This window comes from Leuciscus leuciscus, assembly GCF_965113295.1.
Source record: "Leuciscus leuciscus genome assembly, chromosome: 7".
Lineage (NCBI taxonomy): Eukaryota > Metazoa > Chordata > Actinopteri > Cypriniformes > Leuciscidae > Leuciscus > Leuciscus leuciscus.
In genome coordinates, this window is record NC_138731.1 from 33,530,291 (window position 1) to 33,557,134 (window position 26,844).

General features: G+C 38.3%; 3 protein-coding genes across 7 annotated transcripts; 1 reads left to right on the forward strand and 2 right to left on the reverse strand.

Annotated features, from left to right (window-relative positions):
• The first annotated feature begins 204 nt into the window (after positions 1-204).
• On the forward strand, positions 205-14,487 carry tfdp1a (transcription factor Dp-1, a). Of its 5 annotated transcripts, none has more exons than XM_082175949.1 (12): positions 205-338; positions 3,029-3,114; positions 3,197-3,263; positions 3,430-3,533; positions 8,722-8,843; positions 10,572-10,737; positions 10,888-11,034; positions 11,262-11,330; positions 11,415-11,566; positions 11,670-11,836; positions 11,932-12,010; positions 13,243-14,487. In XM_082175949.1, exons 2-12 carry the CDS (start codon positions 3,103-3,105, stop codon positions 13,382-13,384), a joined length of 1,227 nt encoding a protein of 408 aa, XP_082032075.1. In that variant the 5' UTR covers positions 205-338; positions 3,029-3,102; the 3' UTR covers positions 13,385-14,487. The 5 variants fall into 5 exon arrangements, with proteins under 5 accessions (XP_082032075.1, XP_082032076.1, XP_082032074.1 ...); XM_082175950.1 differs by lacking the exon at positions 205-338 and adding an exon at positions 378-1,748; XM_082175948.1 differs by lacking the exon at positions 205-338 and adding an exon at positions 378-1,704.
• A 148-nt stretch (positions 14,488-14,635) lies between these two features.
• mettl21cb (methyltransferase 21C, AARS1 lysine b) lies at positions 14,636-18,658 on the reverse strand. The gene is made up of 6 exons (XM_082175968.1): positions 18,554-18,658; positions 18,136-18,270; positions 17,493-17,656; positions 16,568-16,685; positions 16,148-16,419; positions 14,636-16,028 (listed from the first exon to the last, which is right to left on the reverse strand). Exons 1-6 carry the CDS (start codon positions 18,600-18,602, stop codon positions 15,909-15,911), a joined length of 858 nt encoding a protein of 285 aa, XP_082032094.1. The 5' UTR covers positions 18,603-18,658; the 3' UTR covers positions 14,636-15,908.
• Positions 18,659-21,296: 2,638 nt separating this feature from the next.
• LOC309503022 (uncharacterized protein) lies at positions 21,297-26,405 on the reverse strand. The gene is made up of 5 exons (XM_082175708.1): positions 26,331-26,405; positions 24,793-24,858; positions 22,054-24,528; positions 21,826-21,865; positions 21,297-21,656 (listed from the first exon to the last, which is right to left on the reverse strand). Exons 2-3 carry the CDS (start codon positions 24,827-24,829, stop codon positions 22,082-22,084), a joined length of 2,484 nt encoding a protein of 827 aa, XP_082031834.1. The 5' UTR covers positions 24,830-24,858; positions 26,331-26,405; the 3' UTR covers positions 21,297-21,656; positions 21,826-21,865; positions 22,054-22,081.
• Positions 26,406-26,844: the final 439 nt, after the last annotated feature.

Genomic DNA, 26,844 nt, shown 5'->3' on the forward strand with positions numbered 1-26,844 from the left:
TTATAGGCATTAACCTCTTTATTCGTGAATTTCTTTTTAATATTTACATGTATTCCTGCGCACGCTCCGCCTTCAGACGTAGTGGGTGGGGTCCAGTGAAATGAACCAATAAGAAAAGTCTAACTCGGGTACTGTAGAGCTCTGCCCAATCAGAATTACATGTGGGCGTGCCTTCCGTACTACGCTTCTCCAACGTCACGCGCATTACTGCCCAATCAGATTTCCCGTGGCGTAGACACCGCCAAGCTCAGTTTTACAGACCCAGAGAGGGAGCAATTTCTACTGTGTGCACTCCTATTCATTCAGCGCTAGACAGTTGAAGGCGGATGCAACCGACCGTAAGTGAAACCAGGGGGGGCTTTGAGTCCACGTACACAGCTTTGACCGATATTATCTGTATCTATAATTCATAATTGCATAAAGGAGCTGTCATTTATCTGCTTTCGAAAATGAAAAGATAATTTGGCATGCAGTAACTGCGTCTGCCAGCCAAACCGGTCTGTAACCTCAGCGTGTATCTTTATGTTATTATACATAATGGAATCCATGATCGTTAGTCTGTTAACTGTCGGTCCGGATTAATTATCACTTATGTGAAAGATCGAAACGGTCTGTCTCAAATAGCTTGTGTTAGCCAACAAGCTAACCCATGTCAAGTGCTTCTGTCAGTAACGTTACCATGCAATAGGAAATCCGCACTGATCTTCAGTGATGGTTGGCCATTGCAAGAATAAGCACTGGTATACAACACTGGACGTGTAGTAAACAATAGTATGCAGATCATAGATTGATTATATTAAAGAAGCGGAGATGACCTCGATTTGAGTGGAAGTTAGCTTACTAGCTCGCCTGGTCGCTAGCTTAACCTCTTTATCCTATGTTCGCTCTTGCGTTTTTGAAATACTTTTGCGAAATGTTACGGTTAGGCTATTGTTAATTGTGCAAAACCGTAAGAGGTGTAAGAGAACTATATTATAAGTAGTTAAGGTCATCATAAGGACCTGTCACATCAGCTAGCAAGCTATGAAAGCATCACTGCATGTTGGCTTTGCTCTAGCTTCCATGTAAAATGGCTGCCAGGCATTAAACCACAACCACCCTGCTTGTTAAATTAGTTCTGATGACTTGGTAAACAATTGTGCCCCATTTTGATAGATTATTTTCCATTTTTGAAGGATTTTCAGTAGTTTAAACCAATGAATTCTGTCACCCTCCAGCAGTATAGTGTTATGACTGTGTTGCCACATTTAAAGATATCTTTTTTTATAAACTGTGCTTAAGATAAACTGCAGAAACTCTTTATAAAACATTTAGATAATTGTAATTCCTTTTTGGAAAGCATGCATGATGATTTCACAGTTGCCATGCGTCTTTTATGTGCATGCATCTAACATCCGCATCCATTTTGGGTTTTATGAATGTGCCATGGTCTTGCAATCAAACATCTCCCAAATGCAAGCTCGCTACAAAAGCATGATCATTCATTGCTCATGAGATTTTATTTTTCGTATTATTTGATTTATCTTTGTTTCCTGTTTGAGGGATGGGGTTCAGACCTCCTCTTCCTCTGTCCTCTTGCTAACTGGCTATGCCAACAAAAACAGCACCTAAGAAGGCAAAGGGCTTTCAGGACTGTAAGTTCAGAGGAAAGTTTACACACTTCATTTCCAGATGGCCATTTAAGTACGATCCGTTCGCAAAACGGTACGAGCAAATCCACAATATCCGACCTGATCGCATTTAAACAGGTGGGGTACGTTTTGATCACATTTAGAACTGGGTTTCATTCCAAAACGTGTTTGAAAGGCAGCTAGCTAACTGGGCTAACACGCTTTATTATAGTACATACTGACGAATGTGCATTATGTTTAGACCGGAATATATATAAACGAATAAAACGGATAATCGTTCTGCTTTGTGTTTACATGCTTTTTATAACTTAGGGCATTGACTGTGAATATTTTCTATATTTTAGGGCCCATTGCTTTTGCTAAAAAGTTACTCAAAACGACAGGAACTGTTGCATATGGATGGTTTTAAAAAAGATTGCATGCGGTTTATGAGTGGACGTCCTGAAGTTTTGATGTTAAAGCGATGGAAAGATTCGTCGAGGTCTTTGTCTGGTAATATAAGCTGCATGAGTGCTTTGGAAGCAAATCGGCGGGCCTCGTTTTCATCACTTATGGTTGTGTCTCAACCTAGTGAGCTTCCTACCTAGACCGCATTTTAAATAAGCAAACTTAAACCCTTTTAAGTGAATTGCGTGTCAAAGAATCCAACTGTCTTTGCATTCACACTGTGCCTGGGCTTGAAAGTTGGCTCAAATCTTATTTTAGTCCACTTTACCTGTGACAGGGTGTCAGTCCAACACTATCAAGAGTGCTGTTGTGTGGAATATCAGCATATGATCAGAATAGCAGATGATATTCAGTACTACAGCATGGTTGCAAGTATGATGTTGCTTTTTATACCACAATTCAATAAACAAATAATTCATATTGATTAACTTGAGCTTTAGACATAATGGGCAGTTTGATGTTCCAAACATAAATAGTAATAGGTGAGGACCCCTGACATGATTGTAAAGCGCTTTGGGTGTACAGTAGTACCATAGTAAGCACAATATAAATGCCTCATATCAATCCAAAGCATCAAGATTTGTATGTTTAGTAATATTTTACTGATAATAATCATCCAATAAAACATCCTGATGTGGTTTTCAAACATGCAGTTATTTATTGTGAAAATCTAGCATTTTGGATGAATGCTTGTTCGCAGGGGGTTTAGGCATGAAGACAAACATGAGGCCGACTGTAAAGACCAGCCACTTCTGTTCATAGATCAAGGAATCACCTAAAACTGTGAGATGTACTTGTTTGAAATCCCATTGATCTTTGCATCTTTCTGGTGGATTTTCCATATGAAAACTTTCCTTATTTTCTCTAACAAAGATTTGTGTTATATCATTGGTTACAGTCTTCAATTGTCCTCGGCTCTTTTGCCTAACCAGTTTTCAATTCTGTTGCAGAGTCGTTTTGTTGTGGAAATTTGGCTCAGGTTTTTCAGCTAGACCAAGCATCTATTTCCTCAGCCCCAGGGATCATGGCCAAAGATGTGAGTATTCTCTAGCTCTATTAGATGTAATCGACTGAAAATAGTGTGAGTCATTGAGTTTGAATGGTCATCTTCTCCACAGGCTGGTCTGATTGAGGCCAATGGGGAGCTGAAGGTTTTCATTGATCAGAACTTGAGCCCTGGCAAAGGTAAGAGGAACATTAGAAGTTTCTCATGATAATAGTGCACTGCATCAGCAGCTGATGATATTCAAGGACGTTTGACCTTACAGTAATGCTTTACAAACACTCAGACACCTACTTGACTTTATATAGCACTGCATTAAGATGTCTTCTGTGAATACTACCCTTGCAGGTGTGCTGTCTTTAGTAACGGTGCATCCACAGTCATTGACTGTTGGAAAACAGCTTTTGCCAAAAACACTGGGCCCTTCCAACGTAAACATCGCACCACATATGGTAAGATTTAAATGGAGTTTGGTCGCATAAACACGAAAACGGATAGGCTAGATCACATTTACACTGCAGGTCTTGATGCCCAATTCCGATTTGTTGACTATATCCGCTTTTTATTTTTTGACGACCATCTTACATCATCTTTTAAAAGTGACCCTGCAAATGCAGATGAAATTATAATACAAGTGGTTGCTTTCTGCACCATCTTTAAAACATTGGTCTCTTAAGGTGGAGAAAAAAAAAAGCGTCCTTATTGCAGCCTGGGCATTGAAAAGATTCATGATCACGGTTGGTTCATTCGGCACCATTGCTTTTTCAATGGATGTACATTCGTTGATGGGAATATCAGATCTGTCCACTTACATGGCAGACGCAATTTGATTCATATCAGATTTATTTCTACATATGAGTGAGGCCTGAAGCCGATCTGAGAATTTTGGAAGTCATGTGTTTTTTTTTCGTGGGAAATATCTGATTAGTGCCACATGGGAATTGGGTCACTTGAACCATGTAATGTAAATGCAGCCATTAGCCTTATTCACATCACATGCAATTCCAGTTTGTTTTTCAGGGTTCTCCTGTCTGTCCTCAATGTTATTTAGGCAATGTTCTAATTGGATGTTTGTTCAGGCATTGTAGACCATGTCTAGTTTATCAGTTACTGAAGTAATGCCAAGTGCAGGGCTCATAAATAGTTGATTTAATACATTTCTTTTAATGCATTTCTGTTTGCCCTTTCAATATTTTCACAGGTCCCACCCCCAAAAATAGCACTATACACTATTGTTCAAAAGTTTGGTATCAGTAAGAATTTTTTAAATATTTCTGAAAGAAGTCTCTTATGCTACTAAAGCTACATTTATTTGATCTTTTTTTTTTTTTTTTTTACAATTTAAAATGGCTGTTTTCTAATGTAATATATTTAAATGTAATTTATTCCTGTCATGGCAATGCTGAATTTTCAGCAGCCATTACAGTCTTCAGTGTCACATGATCCTTCAGAAATCATTCTCAATAATTTTTTAATATTTATTATTATTATCAGACAGAGTTGAAAATATCTGTGCTTTTTAAAGGGATAGTTCACTCCAAAATGAAAATTGTCATTTACTCACCCTCATGTCGTTCCTAACCCGTAAGACTTTCATTAATCTTCGGAACGCTTGACGCTTCAAAAAGTTCATAAAGAGATTGTAAAACTAATCGATATGAATTGAGTGGTTTAGTCCAAATTTTCTGAAGATTTACATGATGAACAGGTTTAATTTAAGCTTTTATTTACATATATAAACATTCATCAACGCACACATCAGTTATGGTAAACAGAAGCTCAAGCATGTTTGCTTGACGCGTGAGAACCAATGAGGTTCAGTCTCGAGTGTTACACAGCACGTTTGAGCTTCCGCAAGAACCAATGAGGTTTGTTCTTGCGTCAAGCAGGTTCGGTTTATATTCGCTGATCAAAGTTTATATGTGAATAAAGCCTAAATTATATCGGTTCATCATATAAAGTGATCGAAACAGTTTGATTCATATGGATTAGTTTTACGATCTCTTTTTTTTTTTTACTTTTTGAAGCGTCAGAGTGGTAGTATCGTGGACTGTCGATGGAGGGACAGACATCTCTTAGATTTGATTAAAGCTGCATTCCGTAACGTTTTTGAGTTAAAAATTATCCAAAATAAATTAAAGCAAGTACATAACCAGCCAGTGTTCAAAACTATCTGCTTGCCTGAGCTCGATTCAAAACGGCAAGCTTGTAATAATGTTTTTAATTCCAGTGGTACTGGTGGATTTCCGCATCATTACGTCACATCTGTACACATAAAGAAGGAGTCTTGGCTAGTTGGCTTTATTGCGTGTGAGGATGTTGGAGGTGGAGATTTATAGCCTTTTCTCGCAGCACTTGATATAATTAAACTTATCAATTTGATGGCGGATCCAGAGGTTCAAACGACAATCACCAGTGACAACTGGAGATTCACCCGTTGTAAAACGCAAAAGACTTCGTTCGGAGTGGCTACAGAAAAAGAGACCGCAACCGGCCCTTGCGAAAACAAGGACAAATATCGGAAGGGCATTAAATGTAGTCACGCAATGCTGATGTTGTTAACATTAACAATTTGAGGACAAAGTATAATTTGCACGGTTTGACGTGATATTATAAGCGATTGTTAGATTTAATCAGCGCGATTTACTGCAATGCTTTTTTCCCCTTAAGGCCCGTACACACCGGGACGAATATCGGCGCGCGTTATTCGCCAGCGTTTTTCAACGCGTTTTTTTGTGTTCACACCCAAGCGTTTTTCGCTGACGATGAGCCGAGTGAACATGCAAATTCATTCCCTGACATTAGATGGCGCTTAATGTAAAACAGAAATACAATACCACTCCATAACAGTCTATACTCTGCAATACCACTCCGTAAGTCTATACTCTGCAATACCACTCCATAACAGTTCTCTTTTAACAAGATTTTTGTAGTCGCTGTCGCGTTTGTCATATAGTTCTTTATTCCAACACCAACGAGACCAGCAGCTCTACATTCATCTTGCCTTGCATCTTCCTCGTCATTTCTTCCCGGCACGGCAGTGTCTGTCTATGGGCAGTGTAGACGCTACTTGGCGTATATCTTCTTCGCTGTTACATATGTGTGCTCGGCAAGACCGTTTTGTGTTTGAGCGCCCTCAAGTTGTGTTTTACTGTAACTTCAGAAGCTCCAGACACGTGAGCAAAAGCGCCAATCTCATTGGTCGGATAGTTTTTGACGCGGCGCGTCAAACCAAAAAAACGAACCCGAGGCGTTAAAAAAAAATTACGCTTTTACGCGTGGCGTTGTTCGCGTCGGTGTGCACACTCACATTGGCGCCCTTTGTTTAGTCACGAGGCGTTAAACGTCGCCGAATATCGCGCGTGAAATTCGTCCCGGTGTGTACGGGCCTTTAGTTGGTCAGAACAAAAGTGGATGTTACTTATTCAGATGACATTTTCCGGTGAAAATTCTTATGTTGGTCATACTTCCAAAAAGTAGAATCTGTGATTGCGAATGACAGTATCCACACCGGCGTGGCGACTGACAGCCGCACATTCTCCTCAAAACATTGGATTCATCTGTGCCGTGCCGAGGCACAACCCACGTAAAGTTGATAATTCCGCGAATAACTGCAATTGCAGTTTTCGAACAGAGATGGCGACGAAGAGGAAAAACTACGGACTGCAGCTTTAAAATATCTTCAATATCTTTGAGGGGGAGTAAGCATAGATATCATATAATAAAGGCTAGATGTCTCGTCCGCGCTGCTGGCCATTGGAGGTCGACGTCCGCACACGGCGGCCATCTTATCACAGGGTGCTCGCTCACTCATAACATGGTGCATGTACTTTTAAATAACCATAACTTGCTCAATTTTCAACTGATTTTCAAACGGTTTGGTTTGTTATAAACGTCAGAGATGTAGTTATGACACTGCATACATATGAATAATTATAACAATGGACTTCCATATGAAAGAATTATAGCCACGTTAATAACGTTTGTAAGAAACCAAACCGTTTGAAAATCCGTCAAGATTTCAGCGAGATAAGAGGATTTGTGTGCGTGCTGATCACTCACCTTAATGCACAGCTTCCCTGTGGTAAGATGGCCGCCGGTGATGCCGGAAGTGACTCCGCCGTAAGACATCTAGCCTTTATTATATGATATCTATGGGAGTAAGTAATGACAGAATTAAAAAAAATTGGTGAACTAACCCTTCAATATGGAAACTGTTAACTGGGTAATTTTCCCCAGGATTCTTTGATATACGTGTGTGTGTGTATGTGTGTATATATATATATATATATATATATATGTATATATACTGTATGTATGCTTTTTTTTTTTTGTTCAAATGAATAGCTCATTGTAAATGTCTTTAGTAACACTTTTGATCTATCTAACGTGTCCTTGCAGAACGTTTGATCAATTTAACGTGTCCTTGCAGAATAAGTGTCAATTTCTTCCAAAAAAAACTTTTGAATGGTAGTGTATATTTAAGGTTCTTAAAATTATGTGCTAGTATATTGCAGTATATATTTTTCACTACAAAATTTTATTTGTAGAATAGCCCTTTTACAACTATACTGTTGCTGTTTGACAGCTTTAACCATCATTCATGGCAATTGAGCAGAACATTACTGATTTAATATTCTATCCATTTTAATTTAACCATCATAAGTCATTCTTGCAGTTTCAACAAAGCAAAGCGTAAGACTTGAGATATATATATATATACATATATATATATATATATATATATATATATATATATATAAAATAAAATACGATCAACAAATGTTAGAGCGTTGAAACTAAAGAACGCAAGCATTAGCAAAATAGGGCAAGTTGCACTTTCGTCAGCTGGTACAAAACTCTCACTTTGGGCCCGGGCCATCAGGCCATTTTTATTTTTTAGCCCTGCAAGTGACTTTCGTTTACAACAACTAAGAGTAGCTTGGCGTCAGAATGGGAAGAGCTAATGGAAAACTGGAAATGTTGCTTTAGCCCTTTTAGTGTTTTACACATAGCTAGAGTCTCAGACGCTGCTTATAATGCAGGATGCTGAACACTTGCCATCTCCTAAATGAAGAAAGAGAATTACTTGAATTCTGATCTGACAGTTCAGGCTGAAATGGATTTCCAAGAATGGTTGTGTTTAGTTTACAGTTTTATTAATCCAGATGGAGCAATTCACAGTAATCATTGAAGGAGTGAGGCATCTCCTCCTCGGGGATAGGAACAGTGGTGGAATATGTACACTGTCTGAGCCTGAAGCTTAAAACAGGCTTCCCATAACAACTAAAAAATGGATTTAACTCATTTAGAAAAGGGGAATTGTTGGCTCCTTTAACTGACACTTGCTGTTTAGCCACCTGCATATTCACAGCTGCTATGCTGTTAATTCCTTGCCATATGTCAGTGAGAATAGGAACCGTGTCATTTCACCAGCATAAAAAAGAAATATATTAGCTTGCATTTATCCTAGCTGAATAAATGTTTACCTTCCTTAACATCAGTGGTAATAACTTTTTTAGTTTAGATTTCATGATTATAAAGATCTGTTTAATATCATACTTCAGTATACAGCATCATTTACTTTTTTAAATTTTGTTTGCCATATGATCTTGTAACCTGATGGTCTCTCTATCACAGCTCATCAGCACACCTCAGAGGCCCAGTGGCTCCAATGTGATCCTAATGAACAGCCCACACACACCCAGCTCTCAGTTTATCACCCAGAGTCAACCATCGGAAGCCTCTCCGTGGTCCTCGGGGTAAGTCAGCATACTACTTTATAATGTAATTACATTTCTCTTTCCAGAATAGATTTTGTGGTACCAGGTGCTTTTCTGTCACTAGCCGCTTTTCCTCTGTGGGGCCAGTACGAGCCAGGGCTAACAACGTTCTGCGCCAGAACCCTTGGACCTTAAGCACAGAGGCCCAAATAGAGTTGCTTTTCCACTGTCGTGCCAGTAGCCCTGCAGCGCTTCCCTAAAACCCGCCCTTAACACGCCTACATAGAATGACATCACACAACCCCACCGTTTCACCGGCTGACTAAAAACTAGCTAGATTGCAAAACGAGCGTGACAGAAGCGAAAGTTTGGTTTTAGTTAAAGACTTAAGACTCCAGCATCGATATTTGATGATTCATTTATAATAAAGCAATCTCGAGGTATTTTCCATGAACGTGTATTTATTATCGCAATGGTTAGCATAAGTAGCCTTTAGCCTCGCATATAAATATATTTCTACCTCATATGTGACCCTGGATCACAAAACCAGTCTTATGTTGCACGGGTATATTTGTGGCAATAGCCAACAAAACATTGTATGGGTCAAAATTATTAGGATTAGCATTAGGATATTAAGTAAAGATCATGTTCCATGAAGATATTTTGTAAATTTCCCACCTTAAATATAAAACATTTATTTTTGTGAATGGATGCAGCACTATCACCAATAGAAATGGACAACTTTAAAGGCGATTTTCTCAATATTTCGATTTTTCTGCACCCTCAGATTCCAGATTTTCAAATAGTTGTATCTCGGCCAAATATTGTCCTATCCTAACAAACCATACATCAATGGAAAGATTATGTATTCAGCTTTCAGATGATGTATAAATCTCAATTTAAAAAAATTACCCATAAGACTGGTTTTGTGGTCCAGGGTCACATATGGCGATCAGAATACCCATCGGATCGCAAGGAAGTTATTTCAAACATATGCTGGTGTCTGAAAGTGAGTTTTGAACTGAAATTTGTTTAAAATATCTTAAATGTTAAAGTTAGCCGGTAGCCTGGTATAATAACATGGGAAATGAGCAGCAGCGCTGAGTCTCTCCACCTTTATGTCCACTCCTCAAGCCCCACTTTGGGCCAAGGTATTCGGCGGGCCAAAAACCCCTGGCCGTTGACCCCGGGGAAGCCCTGATGAGACTCAGTCAAGCCCCGGAAGTGACAGTGAAACGCACTAGCACACTCGCTTTTGGCCCGACAGTGGAAACGCACCTCTTGATTGCTTTGGATGTGTCTTAAAAAGGGTTAAAATGGTCTGTGGTGGTTGCCTATAAAAAAACGACAATCCACATGTACAAAGTTGATTACATAATTGCAATTAATTATAATAATAATACATTTTATTTGTAAGGTGCTTTTCTTACACTCAAAGCACTATGCAAGAAACAGTAAAAATAAACAAGTTGATCAAATTAACTTAGAATTAGTATTATAATAACATAAAAATATAAAAAACAATTACAGTTTGTTTTCATGGGATTAATCCGCCTTATAAGTTCGCCTTATATTTAAAATCACAGTGAGAAAAATATTTGCTTTGGTGGACACCAATTTTGTGTTCTTCCTAGAAGTACCATGGTACCACTACAGAACTTTTTTTTATAATGGAAATTCCTAGAAAGCAGCAGCAAACCTTTTTTTTTTTTTATCATGATGTTAAATATCATGCAATAATTTGGTTTTTGTCTGGCTTTTCTTCAGGAAGAGGGGTAAGAAGGGGGAGAAGAATGGGAAAGGCCTCAGACATTTCTCCATGAAGGTTTGTGAGAAGGTCCAGCGGAAGGGTGTCACAACCTACAATGAGGTTGCTGATGAGCTTGTGGCTGAGTTCAGCTCTGGTGATAATCATATCTCCCCTAATGATGCGGTAAGCCTCTTCCTGTGGCCAGACATTGATCCACAGCTTTGTTTGTTGAGTGCAGAAGAAGTGCAGCTTTTAAAACCAATTAAAGAGTTGCTTTTTCACACACATCCCATAATGAATAGTGCTTCACTTTCTGTGTTTGTTTCTTCTCAGCATGTGTATGACCAGAAGAACATTCGACGGCGTGTGTACGATGCGCTCAATGTGTTGATGGCCATGAACATCATCTCCAAAGAGAAAAAAGAGATCAAATGGATTGGCCTGCCCACAAACTCTGCTCAGGAGTGCCAGAACCTGGAGGTGGATGCACTGGTCCTTTATTTCACTGACATTTTTGAGATTTCCTATTAGACAATTAGTAGGGCAACAACTACAGTAGTCAACATTTGAAGTGGATCAAAACCTTTCATCAAAGTTATACATGAATTTTGAACAATACCCGTCTTAGGACAACTTTGATGAACTTTTTTGATATAGTAGTCAACATTTGAAGTGGAGTTTAAACTGATTGTGTGGTTTTTTTTTAGGTGGAGAGGCAAAGACGTTTGGAGAGAATCAAACAAAAACAGTCGCAACTTCAAGAACTTATTTTACAGGTCAGAAGTTGCTCTTTTGTTTTATAAGAATTATTTAATGTTGATGATGAACATTTGAAAATTAATATATTGTTTCAATTGCAGCAAATTGCCTTCAAGAACCTTGTACAGCGGAACCGCCAGAGAGAACAACAGACGAAAAGACCCCCACCTGCCAACTCGGTCATTCACCTGCCATTTATCATTGTCAACACCAGCAAGAAAACAGTCATTGACTGCAGCATCTCCAATGACAAGTATGATCTCAAAAGCCAAACTTGTAGGCTGTTGGTGGCATGTCTGGCAAATCAAAGATCCTCACTTCACACACCTTTTCTCATTACTTCCATTTGTGGTCAGGTTTGAGTACCTCTTCAACTTCGATAGCATGTTCGAGATCCACGATGACATTGAGGTTTTGAAGCGCATGGGCATGGCTTGTGGTCTCGAGGTGGGTAAGTGCTCTGCTGAGGACCTGAAGACTGCCAGGAGCTTGGTGCCCAAAGCACTAGAGCCCTACGTCACAGGTTAGTGCCAGTTGGCCATCACATCGAATCACTTTGATCACATATGTGATCAAAAGATAAAATGTTTAATTGAATGGTTACTTTTTTGCATGCAGAAATGGCACAGGGGCCTATCAGTAATGTCTACATGACAGGGGCTTCGTCTGCTAATGGAGGCCGCTTTCATGTTGGGAGGTGAGTTTCTGTTGTGCACCTTTCAGTTGTTCATTAATTAAATGGATGGAAGTTGGAAGCAAGAGTAGTTATTCAATCAGGTTACACAATGATAGTTTCCAGTGATTCACTACCATTCAAAACTTTAATGTTAACTTTAATTAATGTTTATTCAGCAGTGATGCAATAAATTGTTCATAAGTAGATGATCTATTTCAAATCAATGCTATTCTTTTGAACTTATTCATCAAAGAATCTTGGGGGAAAAAACTGATTTATAAGAAATGTTTCCTGAAAACCAAATAAGCATATTAGAATTCTGCAGGAACATGTGGCAGTAAAGACTACAGTAATGGCTGCTGAAAATTCAGCTTTGCCGTTAACATATTTATTTTTTAAATATATAAAAAATATAAAGCAGTTATTTTAAACTAGTAATATTTCACAATATTAATCTTTTCAAAAAGAGACTTTTCAAAGGCAAGGCAAGTTTTAAACATGTTTTTTCCCAATACAATAAAATCTGTACAATATAGTGACCACTGTGCAATATTTAACCTTAGGCCATAACCTGGGATGCTTTGACAGTTCTTCAAAGCAAGTTGAGTTGAATTAAATTTATGTTTTCTACTTGAGATGATGATGATGATAAATGGTGCTAATACCAATCTCTTATATCCTTTTGACTTTCAAATCTTTCAATCTGAAGAAGGTTCACTGTTCAGGAATTTAATTTTCAAGTAGTTCACCCAAACATGCTCTTTTTTTTCTTTTTTTCTTCATACAGTAGTGAACTGAGGCGGACACTTTGAAGTTTCAAAAATCTTAGGGTACCATACAAGTAATCCATAATCGTTAATATGCACTTTATTCTTCAATCTGTTTGCCATCTGATAACTTTTTGTGAGGAATAGATGTGGAGAGGAATATGTGGAATAGATTCAGTAAACAATGGCTTCAATTTTGGCCACAAAGCTAACAAAAGACTTGGAATATATATCTACTATGGACTCATGCGGGTTTTTTTTTTTTGGAGTTTGACTGTCCGTCTGTCCCTGTTCACTTTCATTATATGGATAAGAGCATCAACATTCAGCTAAATTTCTCTTTTGTGTAAGTAAGTAAGTCATACGACATTGTATTGACACAAGGGAGGTTTAAATAAATCATTTTGGTGGACTATCCCTTTTAAAAGAGTTAGTCTATGTGTCTTGTTTTTCATCATGTTTCCCTTTCATCCGTTTCTTTGTCAGTGACGGTGGGGCAGACGGCACGATGGCCTCGAGTTCAAACGACTCCCACTACAGCGGCTCTCGGGTCGAGACCCCCGTCTCTTACATGGGCGAGGATGATGAGGACGATGACGAATTTGACGAAAACGATGACGAGGACTAAGCCCCAGCCCTCATTCAACCTGTCCATCATGCACAAGTTCTTCCAGCTGCCATATCCGAGGATTGATCAACCACATCGTTCTTTTTACTCTTCTGCAACTCACCGTTTCCTTCACTCTCTGTCTGAGAAGGGCATTGAAGAACACGGGCTTTAATGGGATGAGTTGTTTTCATCCTCGTCTTTCTGAGCTCAGGACAAGCACATCATCCTTGGCTGTGTGTTTTGCCTGCTGGGAATGACAGTTTTCAGCTGAAGGACTGCTGAAGTTTAGAGGTGTCACTTTATTCCCCGTTGCAGCGCTCCTACTGGATGTTATCCGCTCTGTTCTGCGTGACCCTCTGAAACCTTCCCTCCTGAAGAAAACCCCTCTTGCGTACAGCCTTGCGTGCTGTTGAAAAATGTTGTGTGGATCTCTGTGTGAAGTAGTTCTCTTCTGTTTTTGAATGATCTTTTTTTTTAGTTTTTGAATGTGCTGGCTTGATTCGCATTCTGATGATTCGGAGACTAATGAATCGAAGAACCTACAAAGCCGGCTGCTATTTTTTTGCCCCATGGAGGGGCAGGTCTTTGGATGTGAACTCTTTTTCGTATGCTGACCTGATCATTTCTTGCAGGCTTTTTTTGTAGAATCTCCTCCCGTGTGTGTTCGGCTCCTTGGCGTTCTGAAGAGCGCTACTTTTTTGGAGGACTCTGAGAAGTCAGTCTTTTTGTGTTTTGTTTGTTTTCTTTTGGTTTCCGAACTTCATAGGCCAACCTGTCCTAGAGACACCGGAGAAACTTCAGTACCTTAAAGCAGTTATAGGAATATAAAAATGCTTGTTTCTTAACCACATGATATCAAGATTCGTTTCTCAGTAATACCTTGAAGCGTGTACGATTATTGTTGTGTATTAAAAAGATATGGTCTTTAGGTTTCTCTGGACTTCCCTTTGAAAATTTCCTTAAAAAAACGGAATCCTTGTACTGACTCCTCAAAGTAACTTTTCTGTAATCTAATATAAGTTTCAAATTTAAATATAAAGAATGTTTTAAGAATTCAAACTCATTGTGTTTATTTGCGACACTAATGTAATACTACTAATTTCAATAAACTTTATTTTATATATGTGCCTAGTGTGACTAGATTTGCATTCAGGAATTTGACATGGCATAACATTTTCTAATTCATTGCTGTTTATACGACCTCATAATATTTGATTGTTTGTACTTTTTTGTTAAATATTTGTACTTTTAGCATTCAGTTGCCACACCACAGCACAAAAATGGTGACTATATCAGGGAATGTTAAAGTTGGAAAAGTCAGGGAATTTTTTGTAGTAATTATTTTTCTTGAATATGCTCGCCTCTGACATGTTTTATTGGTTTGATATTTTTTTAATAATATAGTTAGAGTTTTTCTCTATTAGTGGAAAAGATCATTTTAGTCATGTGACAAAGTATGAAAGAAGGGTCCCTGTGCAATCCAGTGTCAAACCCCCTTCAGGACTCTCCTTCTCATTTATTTATTTTTTTATGCTGTTTGCAAAGGCCCTAAACAAGTCATCTTATTTTCTGAGTGATCTCTTCCATGAGCTTTTCTGTTTCAAAGCTACACTACTGTTCAAAAGTTTGGGGTCTGTAAAATTATTTTGAAAATGTAATATATCTTAAAATGTAATTCCTCTGATGGCAAAGCTGAATTTTCAGCATCATTACTCCAGACTTAAGTGTCACATGATCCTTCAGAAATCTTTCTAATATGCTGATTTGGTGCTCAAGAAACATATCTCATTATTATTAATGTTGAAAACAGTGCTGCTTATTTCTGTGCAAACTGATGCTTTTTTCAGGATTCTTTGATGAATAGAAAGCTCAAGAGAACAGCATTTATTTGGAATAGAAATCTTTGGAAAAATGTAGAAATTTATTTGGAATAGAAAAAACCCCATATATGAATAAAAGTATCAATTTCTTTAAAACAAATACTAACCACCAACTTTTGAAAGGTAGTGTTAAAAGTATTTTAATAATAACAATGGCAGTATATAAATGATTGCTTGCATACACATTTGGGAGCAAAACCAACAGTCTTGTTTTTAGAAATATTTTAAATTTTCTATGGAAGCCTGTTTCCAACTTGAACTAATAAATGCAACATATTACTTATTTTTAAATATCAGTTAAAATATGAAATAGAAAAATGTGAGAAATGGTTGCTTTTTGACAAATTGAAAACTACAAGTATGACAGCATTACAATTTATTTGTATTTGTTAACTGAAATGAAAAGAAGCTTCCATAGTTTTTACTAAACACATAAAATCATACATGTATCCACTTTTTCATCCCCCTTTTTGAGATGCATTATTGACAGGAATTGTAGCGTTCAGCTGTCATTTAACTTCATAGATGGCCAACAGGTGGAGCACCTTCCATTCAATATTGGGGCTGCTGGACTCATTTATTTCATGTATCTCTCATGTCGAATACATTTCTTGCAACACATCATGTTGTTGGTTCTCTCTCTTCTCCTCTCTCATTTGGGCTCACTTCCTTGCAGTGGCCTGGTAGATCCTTACCTCCTCTTTTGGGAACTCTTCCAGCAATGTAACATTAAAAACATTTTTGAAGTTTTCAATGAAACGCAGGTCAGATTGGAATCTCACCTGTTGGAAATGAGACATCAAGAGCCAACAGGTCTAACAAAAGAGACTACCTCAGACCCTTATAAATGTAACATGTTAGCTAAAATGAATGGCTAAATGAAAAACATACAGAGCCTGACCTTATTTGCCAACAGTACGGTGGTTCCTGGCTTGCAGAAGTACTGCATGGTGATCAGTAGATCTTCCAGAAAGTTGTGATGATAAACCACGTCTGTACATAGCACATAGTTGTAATGGTAGACAGAGCTGGGAAAGTTTCGTTTCACATCCTGACCCCAGGTCAGAGCCGCCACCTGAGGTGTGTACCTGCAGCGGCCCCGTGTGTTGCGCGAAAGGTTAAAGTTCAGATTTGACAAGACATCGGGCAGATCTGTGGCCGTGACCCAGGCACCTTGATGCAAAAAAAAAATATATATATGTAAAGACTTTAGTACATGGGAATAAATTGTCAAATAAGTAATTTAAAGTCAAATCAATTTGACCTTTCAACTTCTACATCATTGTGAAAAAAAAGTGTTGGCTAGTTTACATAGGCCTACCCAGAAAACTTGCCACTATGGACACCAGTCCTGTTCCCGCTCCAAGTTCCAGCACTGCTTTATCCAGCAGATCAACCTGTTCCCGGTTCTTCTCCAAATACCGACAGAGAGCCACAGCCTATGTGCACACAGACATGCAATCTGAGCCAATGCCTATGCCACAAAACTCATAAGGGCTTTTCACACTTGAAACAGTTAACCCAGGGTCATTCTCAACCCTGGGTAAACCTGGGTTATCTTGCTGACATTTTGCATGGTAGGCCTACATGTCAGTGTCATTTAATGGATGAAAGCAGCACAGAACCTGTTCACTTAAAATAAGCTATATCCTGCACAAAATATAATAGCATTGCATTTTAACAATAGAATATATAATGATAACGTTTACAGCGGCTTCATAAATTCATTAAAAACATTAAAAACCAAATCACTCCTCATTGTTTTTCATTTAAAAGTATAGAGTTAAAAACTCATGTTAATATGTGTAGTTAACTAAGAGAAGGTACACCGCCATCTTGCTCCGAGGGAAGTGAATTGAATGCACCTGACGTCGTAAATACGACTTCCCAACTTGTAAATACGAACTTCCCAGGAGGACTTCAACGCACCAATAGAAACGCATAATTCCCAGCCGGTGGAGAAGTCAAGGACGTGAACCGCTCCGATTAGAACGTCACGAATTGTCATCTTGAGACATTGGCAACGCCGCATCGTTTCACACAAGTTTGTCACATCAGTATGCTGGGTTAAAAGTTTCTGCAGGGTTTTTTAACCCCAGGGTAAAAAGTGGTGTTAACCCCGCTTTAAATTACAAGTGTTAGGCCTAAACGTTTCTCTGCCTGGGGGTTAAAAGCGGTGTTTAGAATGGCGATAACCAGGGCAGTTTCTTGGTATAAAAACAAGCCCCGATAATGTCTGTTCTTACGCCTGGCCAGATGACGGCGCCAAAAGAGTCGAGCGATTCTCGGATGCTGATCTCCTGCCCGGTGAAGGAAAAGGTCTCGTTGCCAAGGGAGTAGAAGAAAGTGGGCTCCCAGGCATTGCGCCTGTTCAGTGCCTCCTTCTCCATGTCTTTGCACTCCAGATCCTCTGAAAAGAGCACCAGTAAAGTCGTACTGTCAGTGCAATCGTATTCATTTCTGTGATCTCATTTGTACGTTTTTGTACAATTTGCTTATGCTCCACTGACGGTTAGGTTCGTTTATGTTTTGTTTTTCTTCTAAAAATTGGACATTTCTGTGAGAATCACATATCAGACGAATTACTAAAATAGTTACATTTTCTCACGAGATCGGGTTAGGCTACAAGTCTTTAAAGGGAAGTATAGTCAAGTTTTAAGTGTTTTGTCATGAGTGCAAGACAAGTCTCAGATCTACAAATCCTGTTGGGTAGTAATATTGTTGTTCTTATTTTTATCTAAAAAAGTAAAAGAAGTTTTAATAGGCCTGCTATATATACCATAATAGAAATTAAAAATGCAAACATGTTACATAATGCATTTTTATTCACTGATTTTTGGATCCCACTGTCATATTTCTCACATATCTCAGTTCTCTACTTTTTTTTACCTTCCTCTGGGCTGTTTGGTGGTGGTTTTTCAGGAACTGGTTGCTTCACGATTCCTTTTTTCTGCACATTTAGACCTGTCCCTCCATCTGTCTCCATTATGGAATCAAGTCCAAATGTCTTCAAGCTCACTACTGCTATCATGTTGGAAAAATCACATTTTTAATTCTCAATCAAATTCTCAATAAAACTTTCACATTACCAGCTAAATGCTTTGACTCCAAGCCTTTCTCCAGTGCTTCCATATACTTCTCAGATGCATTTTTTTGGAGTAGTTATTAAATTGAATAGCACCCAAAACAAAGCAATATTCCATTGGAAATAAATATGTAACCCTAAACAAGTATCAGTATCAAACAGCAATGAAAATGAAATCACACTTACATACTGTCACAAACACTTAGAAACACAAAAACAGACCTGATGCTTGACAGTTGACATCCTCAGGGCAAATATAAAGAAGCAGCATGGAAGCACTATTTAGATGTGCAGTTAGTTAAGAGAGAGAGAGAGTTGCATGCTGTGTCAAAGCCATTTAATTCCACAGCTCTGAGTACAATCCTCTCCCCAGGGATCACTGATCCCTCTCACTGGTTCCAGAGTTTGCGGAAACACAGAGATGTAGACAGATGGGGGAAAAGATGGCTGTGGGTATTTGTGTTTGTCCTCATGTTTACTTCATTGGGAGCCAGTTTCTTTTAAATATCTATCTTATGATCCATGAAGGCTTATACCTTTACTCAGCCTGTGGCTCTGGCAGATATACTGCGGCCTGTGGGATCTTGAAAGCTGAAACTGGGGTCCAATAACCTGTAGCCTACAAGCGCAAATGGTAAATTAAGGATGATGAACATTTTACTGTCTGAAAGAGTAGGATGACCTAACGGTCAGCTTTAATAGCAGGGATGGAATCAGAATTCAAAAATAACCTGAGACTGGACTGAGAAAACATAATGTCTGAAATACTGAAGTAATAAGGCAATAGAGGCTTGGGATTCTACCATGGGTAAGGGGTGTTCGTGGTGTTAATATGAACATTCAACATTAATATGACAAGTATTCACAATGTTCAATTAAAGAGTTCAAAAGAATGCACATCTGAATAATATCCAACAGGTGCAGCAGGATCAAAACGAAAGATATGAAAATAAATTAGGAAAATCCGCAGTGTTTAACTTCTCCCTTTATTTGTAAAATGAAACAGCAATGTCTTGAATGTGATAATATCAAGTGGTTAACTCAGCATTGTTGTATCAGTGTTGAAACATCTGTCTGAAGCAAATACAAAAACTTTATTTGTTTAAAGGTAAAATGGCTTTCTCCCCATTAGTGCAATATGGTATTTTTTGTTTATAAAACAACATTTCTGTAGAGCATGCACATATTTGGCTATAATAGCAAGAGGCCAGGTGACAAGTATTAATTTCTGACTGAAATGGCTGGAGTGGTTTTGCTTCAGTCGCTGCAAATCCTTCACATGTCATCCAATAGCGAAAACACAGCTGCTGGTAAAATGGAAAACTGACTCAGCCACGAAGAACAATGTATTGTGCATGCCAAAGTAAACTTTAACCCCATATCCCGGAGTGCATGTCAGACAAAGTGAGAGAGAGGGCGTTAATCTTTAGATATTCTGATAATAATATCTATATGAACCATTCTGGAAAAACTTTGGCTTTAAAGATTCTAGCAGATCATCGCAGCACCTGATCGTCAGCATCCACGGTATGGCCATTAAAACCAAACTCGCAAGGTACCTCAAAGCAGAAGTTTAATGCATAATCCTTAAGTGGTGGGAACTAAGCATTTACTAAAGTTAATTTTAATAGGTGGTGTGTGTAATTTTAGTAAAGGCATTCCTTGTTTTCTGTAAATACATGGCTCTGTGGTGCAACACACATAATTGCCAAAAGTGATGTCCGGAGGGGATTTTTGTTTTTAACGACCATACAAGTTTGATTAAATCATCAAAATATGAGGATTAAATATATACATATAAAGTACAAGGCAAACTACAGGCAAACAAGGTAAACTACAGCTACAGGTTTTATTTTACAATGCAAAAAGTGCATATAAAAACAAAAAGCTCACAGGAAAAAGCATACATTGAGTACAACATGATCAGTTACTAATATTTCATTGGTTATCTCTTGTTTTTGCATGTGTTCATAATTTCTATGTATGACAACCTGCATGCAGTGTAAAAAAAAGTGGCTATACCTTGAATTTTTAAGGGCAATCAACTTGAATATTTAAGTAATTTCAACTTAAATTACATTAAACTGACTTAAAAATGTAGTTGAATCTCATATAACTTATAAAAATAAAGTTAACTTATTTTGATGAGTTAAAGCAATGTAAAAACAAAAGTTGTCATAACGTATTGATCATAAAATATTTTCGCATGTTTCATTGCTTTCACAAATAAAACAGTTAAGTCCAAGCACAACTAGACAATATGCTTACAAATACTTTAACAAATGTTTAATAATATTTGAATAAAGGGTGATATCCATTTTTCTAGGTCAGACATCATGTTTATTCACTACTGTCTGTGTGTGTGTGTGTGTGTGAGTATGACATGAAACAACATGTTACTAAAAAAAATATTTTAAATGTATTAATATTTGTAAAATTCTACTGCCAAAAGCATAGTTTTTCTTCAGCTTCATGTTGTCATATGACCCAGCTGTCAATAACCACTGATTTAAGTCTTCCATATTCACAATTTTTATTTATTTATTTTAATGTAAAGTCAAGTTATTTTGCAAGTCTGTTTGATGATGCTAGGGTCACAGAAATTACACACTTCACCTTTAGAACTTCATGCACTAAAGTTTACACATTTTTAATATTGTCCCAGGGTCCACCACTGGCTTCACAACAAATGCGTCTGTCAGACCAAGTGGCTCTCTCTTTATCCCATAGATGATGCATAGAAAAATGGGAATCCTGGCATTCCTGGGCAGACGATGGGATGGAAAACAGCCTGCATGGTAGGCTCATGGTGATGAGAGCTATTAGCGTACAAGCGCCTTGCTAAAGCCTCTGTGAAGCTTTAGCGAAAAGCTCTGTGAGGATTTAACATTGAGTGTCCTTTCAGTTAACACCTAAATGAGTCAACTATTGGCATGAAAATTTCGAATACATTGATAAAAGACCATTATAAAAGTCAATTTTATTTAATACCTTTTTACAATAGCAAGTAAACAATGAAATGACTTACAGTATAATACAATATTAACAAATGAATCAGTTGTGGCACATAAAAATGTATGTTTATTATTATAATTTTTTGTAAACCATGGCAAATTTAACAAAACAATTTGATTATGGCATATCCCTTTTAAATTACTTTTTAAAAATTGCAATAATAATAATAAATATTATTATTATTATTTACATTTTCGTCATAAAAGTCACTGTAAAGCAGGTTAGGTTAACCTCCTGGCTGTCTAAAGTGGACAGGAACAGATAAACCGTTTGAGGATTTTGCATGGTACATCATTGAACGCCAGATCACCTGAAAAGAAAAAAACAAAGCTTTGTTGAACTAATACAGCAGATCATAAAAAGAAATAAAGCATCTCATTAAGAGATGTATAAATTAAATTAAACCCTTGGATTATTTCTGTGCAAAGAGAAACACATTTTTAAAAAAAAATGTATTGTTGTTTGGCGGCAACACTTACTCAGTCTCTCTACACAATTCTCCTCCACAAGTCCACCTCCCTGTGGACATATCACCACATTACAATCATCATTCAATAAAGCCTCTAAGTTTACATTACACTTTACACCGGCTTGGTGAAGGCAACTGTCAACAGTGACTGTGAACACTGCAGTATTGAAAGCATTTGGGCAAATATGCTATTATCAGACATGTTTTCTACCAGTCAAAATCATCTGAGGTGGCTTACCAGTCTGTAATGTCAGTCTTCAATCCCTTCATGGTTCCATTTCTTCTTCCGGATCTTCATCCATGATATAGTCACCCTCGAGTGTAGGCTCCTCTAATAAATGTTCCTCTTTTTCAGGTTCCACCTCCATCTCCATCTCAGCAGGCTCTAACTCTTCTACAGGTTCCTCTACAGGTTCCTCTTCAGGTTCCTCTAAAGGTTCCTCCACAGGCACGTTGTTTCTGTACATCTGAATGGCAACTGTTTCCGGCATAGGCTCTAGTTCTGTCTCTGGTGTCTCTTCATTTATATAATCTGCCTCTAGCACAGGTTCCTCCACTATCACTGATATCTCTTCAGTTACTCTGTGTTCCTCTATTGTCTCTGGCTCCAGCACCCCTGCAACAGGTTCATCCTGTATCAGAGGACTTTGTTCTGCTTCAGTCAGATCATCTTCCTCTATCACAGGTTCCTCCACTATCACTGATGTCTCTTCTCTGTCTTCCTCCATTGTCTCTGGATCCAGCACATCTGCAAAAGGTTCATCCTGCATCAGAGGACCCTGTTCTGCTTCAGTCAGATCATCTTCCTCTATCACAGGTTCCTCCACTCTCACTGACATCTCTTCTCTTTGTTCCTCTATTGTCTCTGGATCCAACACATCTGCAACAGGTTCATCCTGCATCAGAGAAGCTTGTTCTGCTTCAGTCAGATCATCTTCCTCTATCAAGGGTTCCTCCATTATCACTGACATCTCTTGTTCTTCCATTGTCTCTGGATCCAGCACATCTGCAACAGGTTCATTCTGCATCAGAGGACCTTGTTCTGCTTCAGTCAAATCATCTTCCTCTATCACAGGTTCCTCCACTCTCACTGACATCTCTTCTCTTTGTTCCTCCATTGTCTCTGGATCCAGCACATCTGCAACAGGTTCATCCTGCATCAGAGAAGCTTGTTCTGCTTCAGTCAGATCATCTTCCTCTATCAAGGGTTCCTCCATTATCACTGACATCTCTTGTTCTTCCATTGTCTCTGGATCCAGCACATCTGCAACAGGTACATCCTGCATCAGAGGACCTTGTTCTGCTTCAGTCAGATCATCTTCCTCTTCAGGTTCCTCCAATGACGTCTCTTCTCTTTGTTTCTGCATTGTCCCTGGATCCAGCACATCTGCAACAGGTTCATCCTGCATCAGAGGACCTTGTTCTGCTTCAGTCAGATCATCTTCCTCTATCACAGGTTCCTCCACTCTCACTGACATCTCTTCTCTTTGTTCCTCCATTGTCTCTGGATCCAGCACATCTGCAACAGGTTCATCCTGCATCAGAGAAGCTTGTTCTGCTTCAGTCAGATCATCTTCCTCTATCAAGGGTTCCTCCATTATCACTGACATCTCTTGTTCTTCCATTGTCTCTGGATCCAGCACATCTGCAACAGGTTCATCCTGCATCAGAGGACCTTGTTCTGCTTCAGTCAGATCATCTTCCTCTTCAGGTTCCTCCAATGACGTCTCTTCTCTTTGTTTCTCCATTGTCCCTGGATCCAGCACATCTGCAACAGGTTCATCCTGCATCAGAGGACCTTGTTCTGCTTCAGTCAGATCATCTTCCTCTTCAGGTTCCTCCAATGACGTCTCTTCTCTGTGTTCCTCCATTGTCTCTGGCTCCAGCACATCTGCAACAGGTTCATCCTGCATCAGAGGACCTTGTTCTGCTTCAGTAAGATCATCTTTCTCTATCACAGGTTCCTCCACTCTCACTGGCGTCTCTTCTCTGTGTTCCTCCTTTGTCTCTGGCTCCAGCACATCTGCAACAGGTTCATCCTGCATCAGAGGACCTTGTTCTGCTTCAGTCAGATCATCTTTCTCTATCACAGGTTCCTCCACTCTCACTGGCGTCTCTTCTCTGTGTTCCTCCATTGTCTCTGGCTCCAGCACATCTGCAACAGGTTCATCCTGCATCAGAGGACCTTGTTCTGCTTCAGTAAGATCATCTTTCTCTATCACAGGTTCCTCCACTCTCACTGGCGTCTCTTCTCTGTGTTCCTCCTTTGTCTCTGGCTCCAGCACATCTGCAACAGGTTCATCCTGCATCAGAGGACCTTGTTCTGCTTCATTCAGATCATCTTTCTCTATCACAGGTTCCTCCACTCTCACTGGCGTCTCTTCTCTGTGTTCCTCCTTTGTCTCTGGCTCCAGCACATCTGCAACAGGTTCATCCTGCATCAGAGGACCTTGTTCTGCTTCAGTCAGATCATCTTTCTCTATCACAGGTTCCTCCACTCTCACTGGCGTCTCTTCTCTGTGTTCCTCCTTTGTCTCTGGCTCCAGCACATCTGCAACAGGTTCATCCTGCTTCAAAGGACCTTGTTCTGCTTCTGTGTGCTGTACTATTGGTTCTTTTTTAACCACTGGCAAAACATCCTCCTTGACCACATGATCAAAAGGAAAATCTCTAAACGGCAGCGTTTTATCCTGAACTGGTGGGCTGGCAGAAGCTACAGAGTTGTAATGAGAAAGTAATAATGTTAATCACTCGAGCAATTGAATATAGTTATTTACCTCTTTTAGGATTCATTTAACATTTAGCTTGTTAGATATTCTAAGCTGTCAGCAATAATGACTACTTCAACAACAACAACAACAACACAAATCTAAACACAGTGTTTACTGAAAATTGGACAAACAGTTAATTATCAAACTAACATAGTTAATATTAACTGTATATTTGAATGATGGTATAACTAGAGCACAAATCATACCTGTTAAGGTGAGAACCAGCAAAAGTAATTTTCTCATCTTGCCAAAAATCTCCAAAGAGTTGCTTTCTGAAAGAGATGATTTAATAATAAACCAATGTAAACCAACCAGTTATTTTAGTTTTCACCTAATAAGGTAAGACTATAATTCATAAAATTATTATTCATAAGAAACATTATTTAAAAGATTTAATTAAAGGTACACAGTGTAACTTTTGGCCCTCTAACGGTGAACAAACAAAACTGAACATTGTTTTGGTTGTGCTTCGGCTCTGCGTGACTGTGCCGATGAATATGGTTCTTTTTTATAACTAAAGAGAGAGAGATTATCCTACTTCTCATAAATCATTCACTAATAGGCTATAACCATTAAGTTCAGATGGAAAGGATATCAAGCTGAAGACGTTGTAGCTATAGGCTACCCATTTATAGGTAGCTACTTCCTTGAAAATAAATTCCAAAACAGCTCTACAACAACCTGTAATGAAATGACCCTTCACAAAAGATAATGCTTTACAAGGAAGTCTGTTAGAGAGCTACATATGGCAATTTATCTGTTCAATAAAATACCTTACTTGCTTGTTGAGTAATAAAAACATAATCTCTGCGTCGCTTTTACAACATTTCAAATTCCTTATCGCTATCTCTAAAAAGCCAAGCCGATGCACACATTTAAATTCACGTGAATAAACAGACGGAAAACGAACCAGTACTGAGCTTGTCTGAGTTTATTATAAAATTTTAGACAAAAATTATGGTTTCGGACATGAAAGTATAGATGTTATCTTTTGTTTTGCTGTAAATTAATCACTAACACTAAACCGCCAATAATGTAAGCCACTGGGAGACCGCAAACGGCTGTCATTCACTGTATTGCATTAATAAAAATCCAGTTAATATAAATTAATTAGTTAGTATTTTTCAAAAATTAAGTTTTAATAGTATTTTCGTGTAGTGACCATGGGGGCGGGAAAATGTGTGACATAGCCATGCGCTCTTACTAGACCGTCTCATTCTAGCGTTTAATTGTTGAAGAGGACACTGGCCTACAAGCCTCAGAAGGACTGAACTATTGGACGCAGTCTCTGTAGGATGAAGCCTTCCGTTTGAGAAACACCCAATGTAGCCGGAGCAACTTTTCTCCATTTACGGATATGATAAGATACGCAAATTCCCTTGAAAACCATCCCTCTGTAGGTCTAAAATAGCATAATAGGCTCAAAATAAATCAAGGTAAGACAAAAACATGTTTTGGAAGAAGGACTGATGATGTATTGACTGATTATTTAAATTTTGTTAATTTTGAACAAAAATGTTATACAGTGTACCTTTAAGTTAACATCACTGAATCAACCAAAATACACCAAGTTACGCCAAACACATAAGGGGTTAGATCAGGATATCATTACAGATTAACACCCTTTGTTTGAAACAAAATCAAACAATTATTTTCAAACAAAATCACTGCAAGAGAAAGAAAGAAAGAAAGAAAGAAAGAAAGAAAGAAAGTAAGTTTTTCTTCAGAAATATGTACTTCTTACCTGTGTTGATTTTGCTGGTCTGTGTTGACTCTTCACTTGTGTTTTTCTCAGTGCTGTGGGATCAAATCAGTGCGTCTTATAAAAGACAGTATTTACAACCCTTTTATAACCCTTGTCTTGTCCCATTTCTGAGAGTACAATAGCTTTTGCCATCACATGCTTCAACACGTTTTATGTTTATCTAAATAACATCTCATTATATTTCATTATTGTTTGCTTTTCTTGTAAACTTTTGTTTTTAAGTTCAGAGTACCAGGTCACTTCCTTATGAGATATACAAAGTTTAGAGATTGGATTCTTTCTTTCTTTCTTTCTTTCTTTCTTTCTTTCTTTCTTTCTTTCTTTCTTTCTTTCTTTCTTTTAAATTTATTTGACCTAGTTTGAGAACAAAAACACATAATAACAGTGGAGTGGTGCATTTCGGTTGGGCACATGTGTGTGTGTGGATAACATGCACATGTGTGGATTTGACATCAGCACAACAACTGATACTGTGGACAGGTGTTGATGCCAT

Coding starts and splice junctions, on each gene's coding strand:
- tfdp1a (XM_082175948.1), top strand. CDS start 1,419: ATGTGCCATGGTCTTGCAATCAAACATCTCCCAAATGCAAGCTCGCTA. Junction 1,705..3,028: donor TACGATCCGTTCGCAAAACG/GTACGAGCAAAT, acceptor ATTCTGTTGCAG/AGTCGTTTTGTTGTGGAAAT. Junction 11,035..11,261: donor AGGAGTGCCAGAACCTGGAG/GTGGATGCACTG, acceptor GTTTTTTTTTAG/GTGGAGAGGCAAAGACGTTT.
- mettl21cb (XM_082175968.1), bottom strand. CDS start 18,602: ATGCTGCTTCTTTATATTTGCCCTGAGGATGTCAACTGTCAAGCATCA. Junction 18,271..18,553: donor TGTCAACTGTCAAGCATCAG/GTCTGTTTTTGT, acceptor CCAACATGATAG/CAGTAGTGAGCTTGAAGACA. Junction 16,029..16,147: donor CCGTACTGTTGGCAAATAAG/GTCAGGCTCTGT, acceptor CATTTCCAACAG/GTGAGATTCCAATCTGACCT.
- LOC309503022 (XM_082175708.1), bottom strand. CDS start 24,829: ATGAGAAAATTACTTTTGCTGGTTCTCACCTTAACAG. Junction 24,529..24,792: donor GCTGGTTCTCACCTTAACAG/GTATGATTTGTG, acceptor ACAACTCTGTAG/CTTCTGCCAGCCCACCAGTT.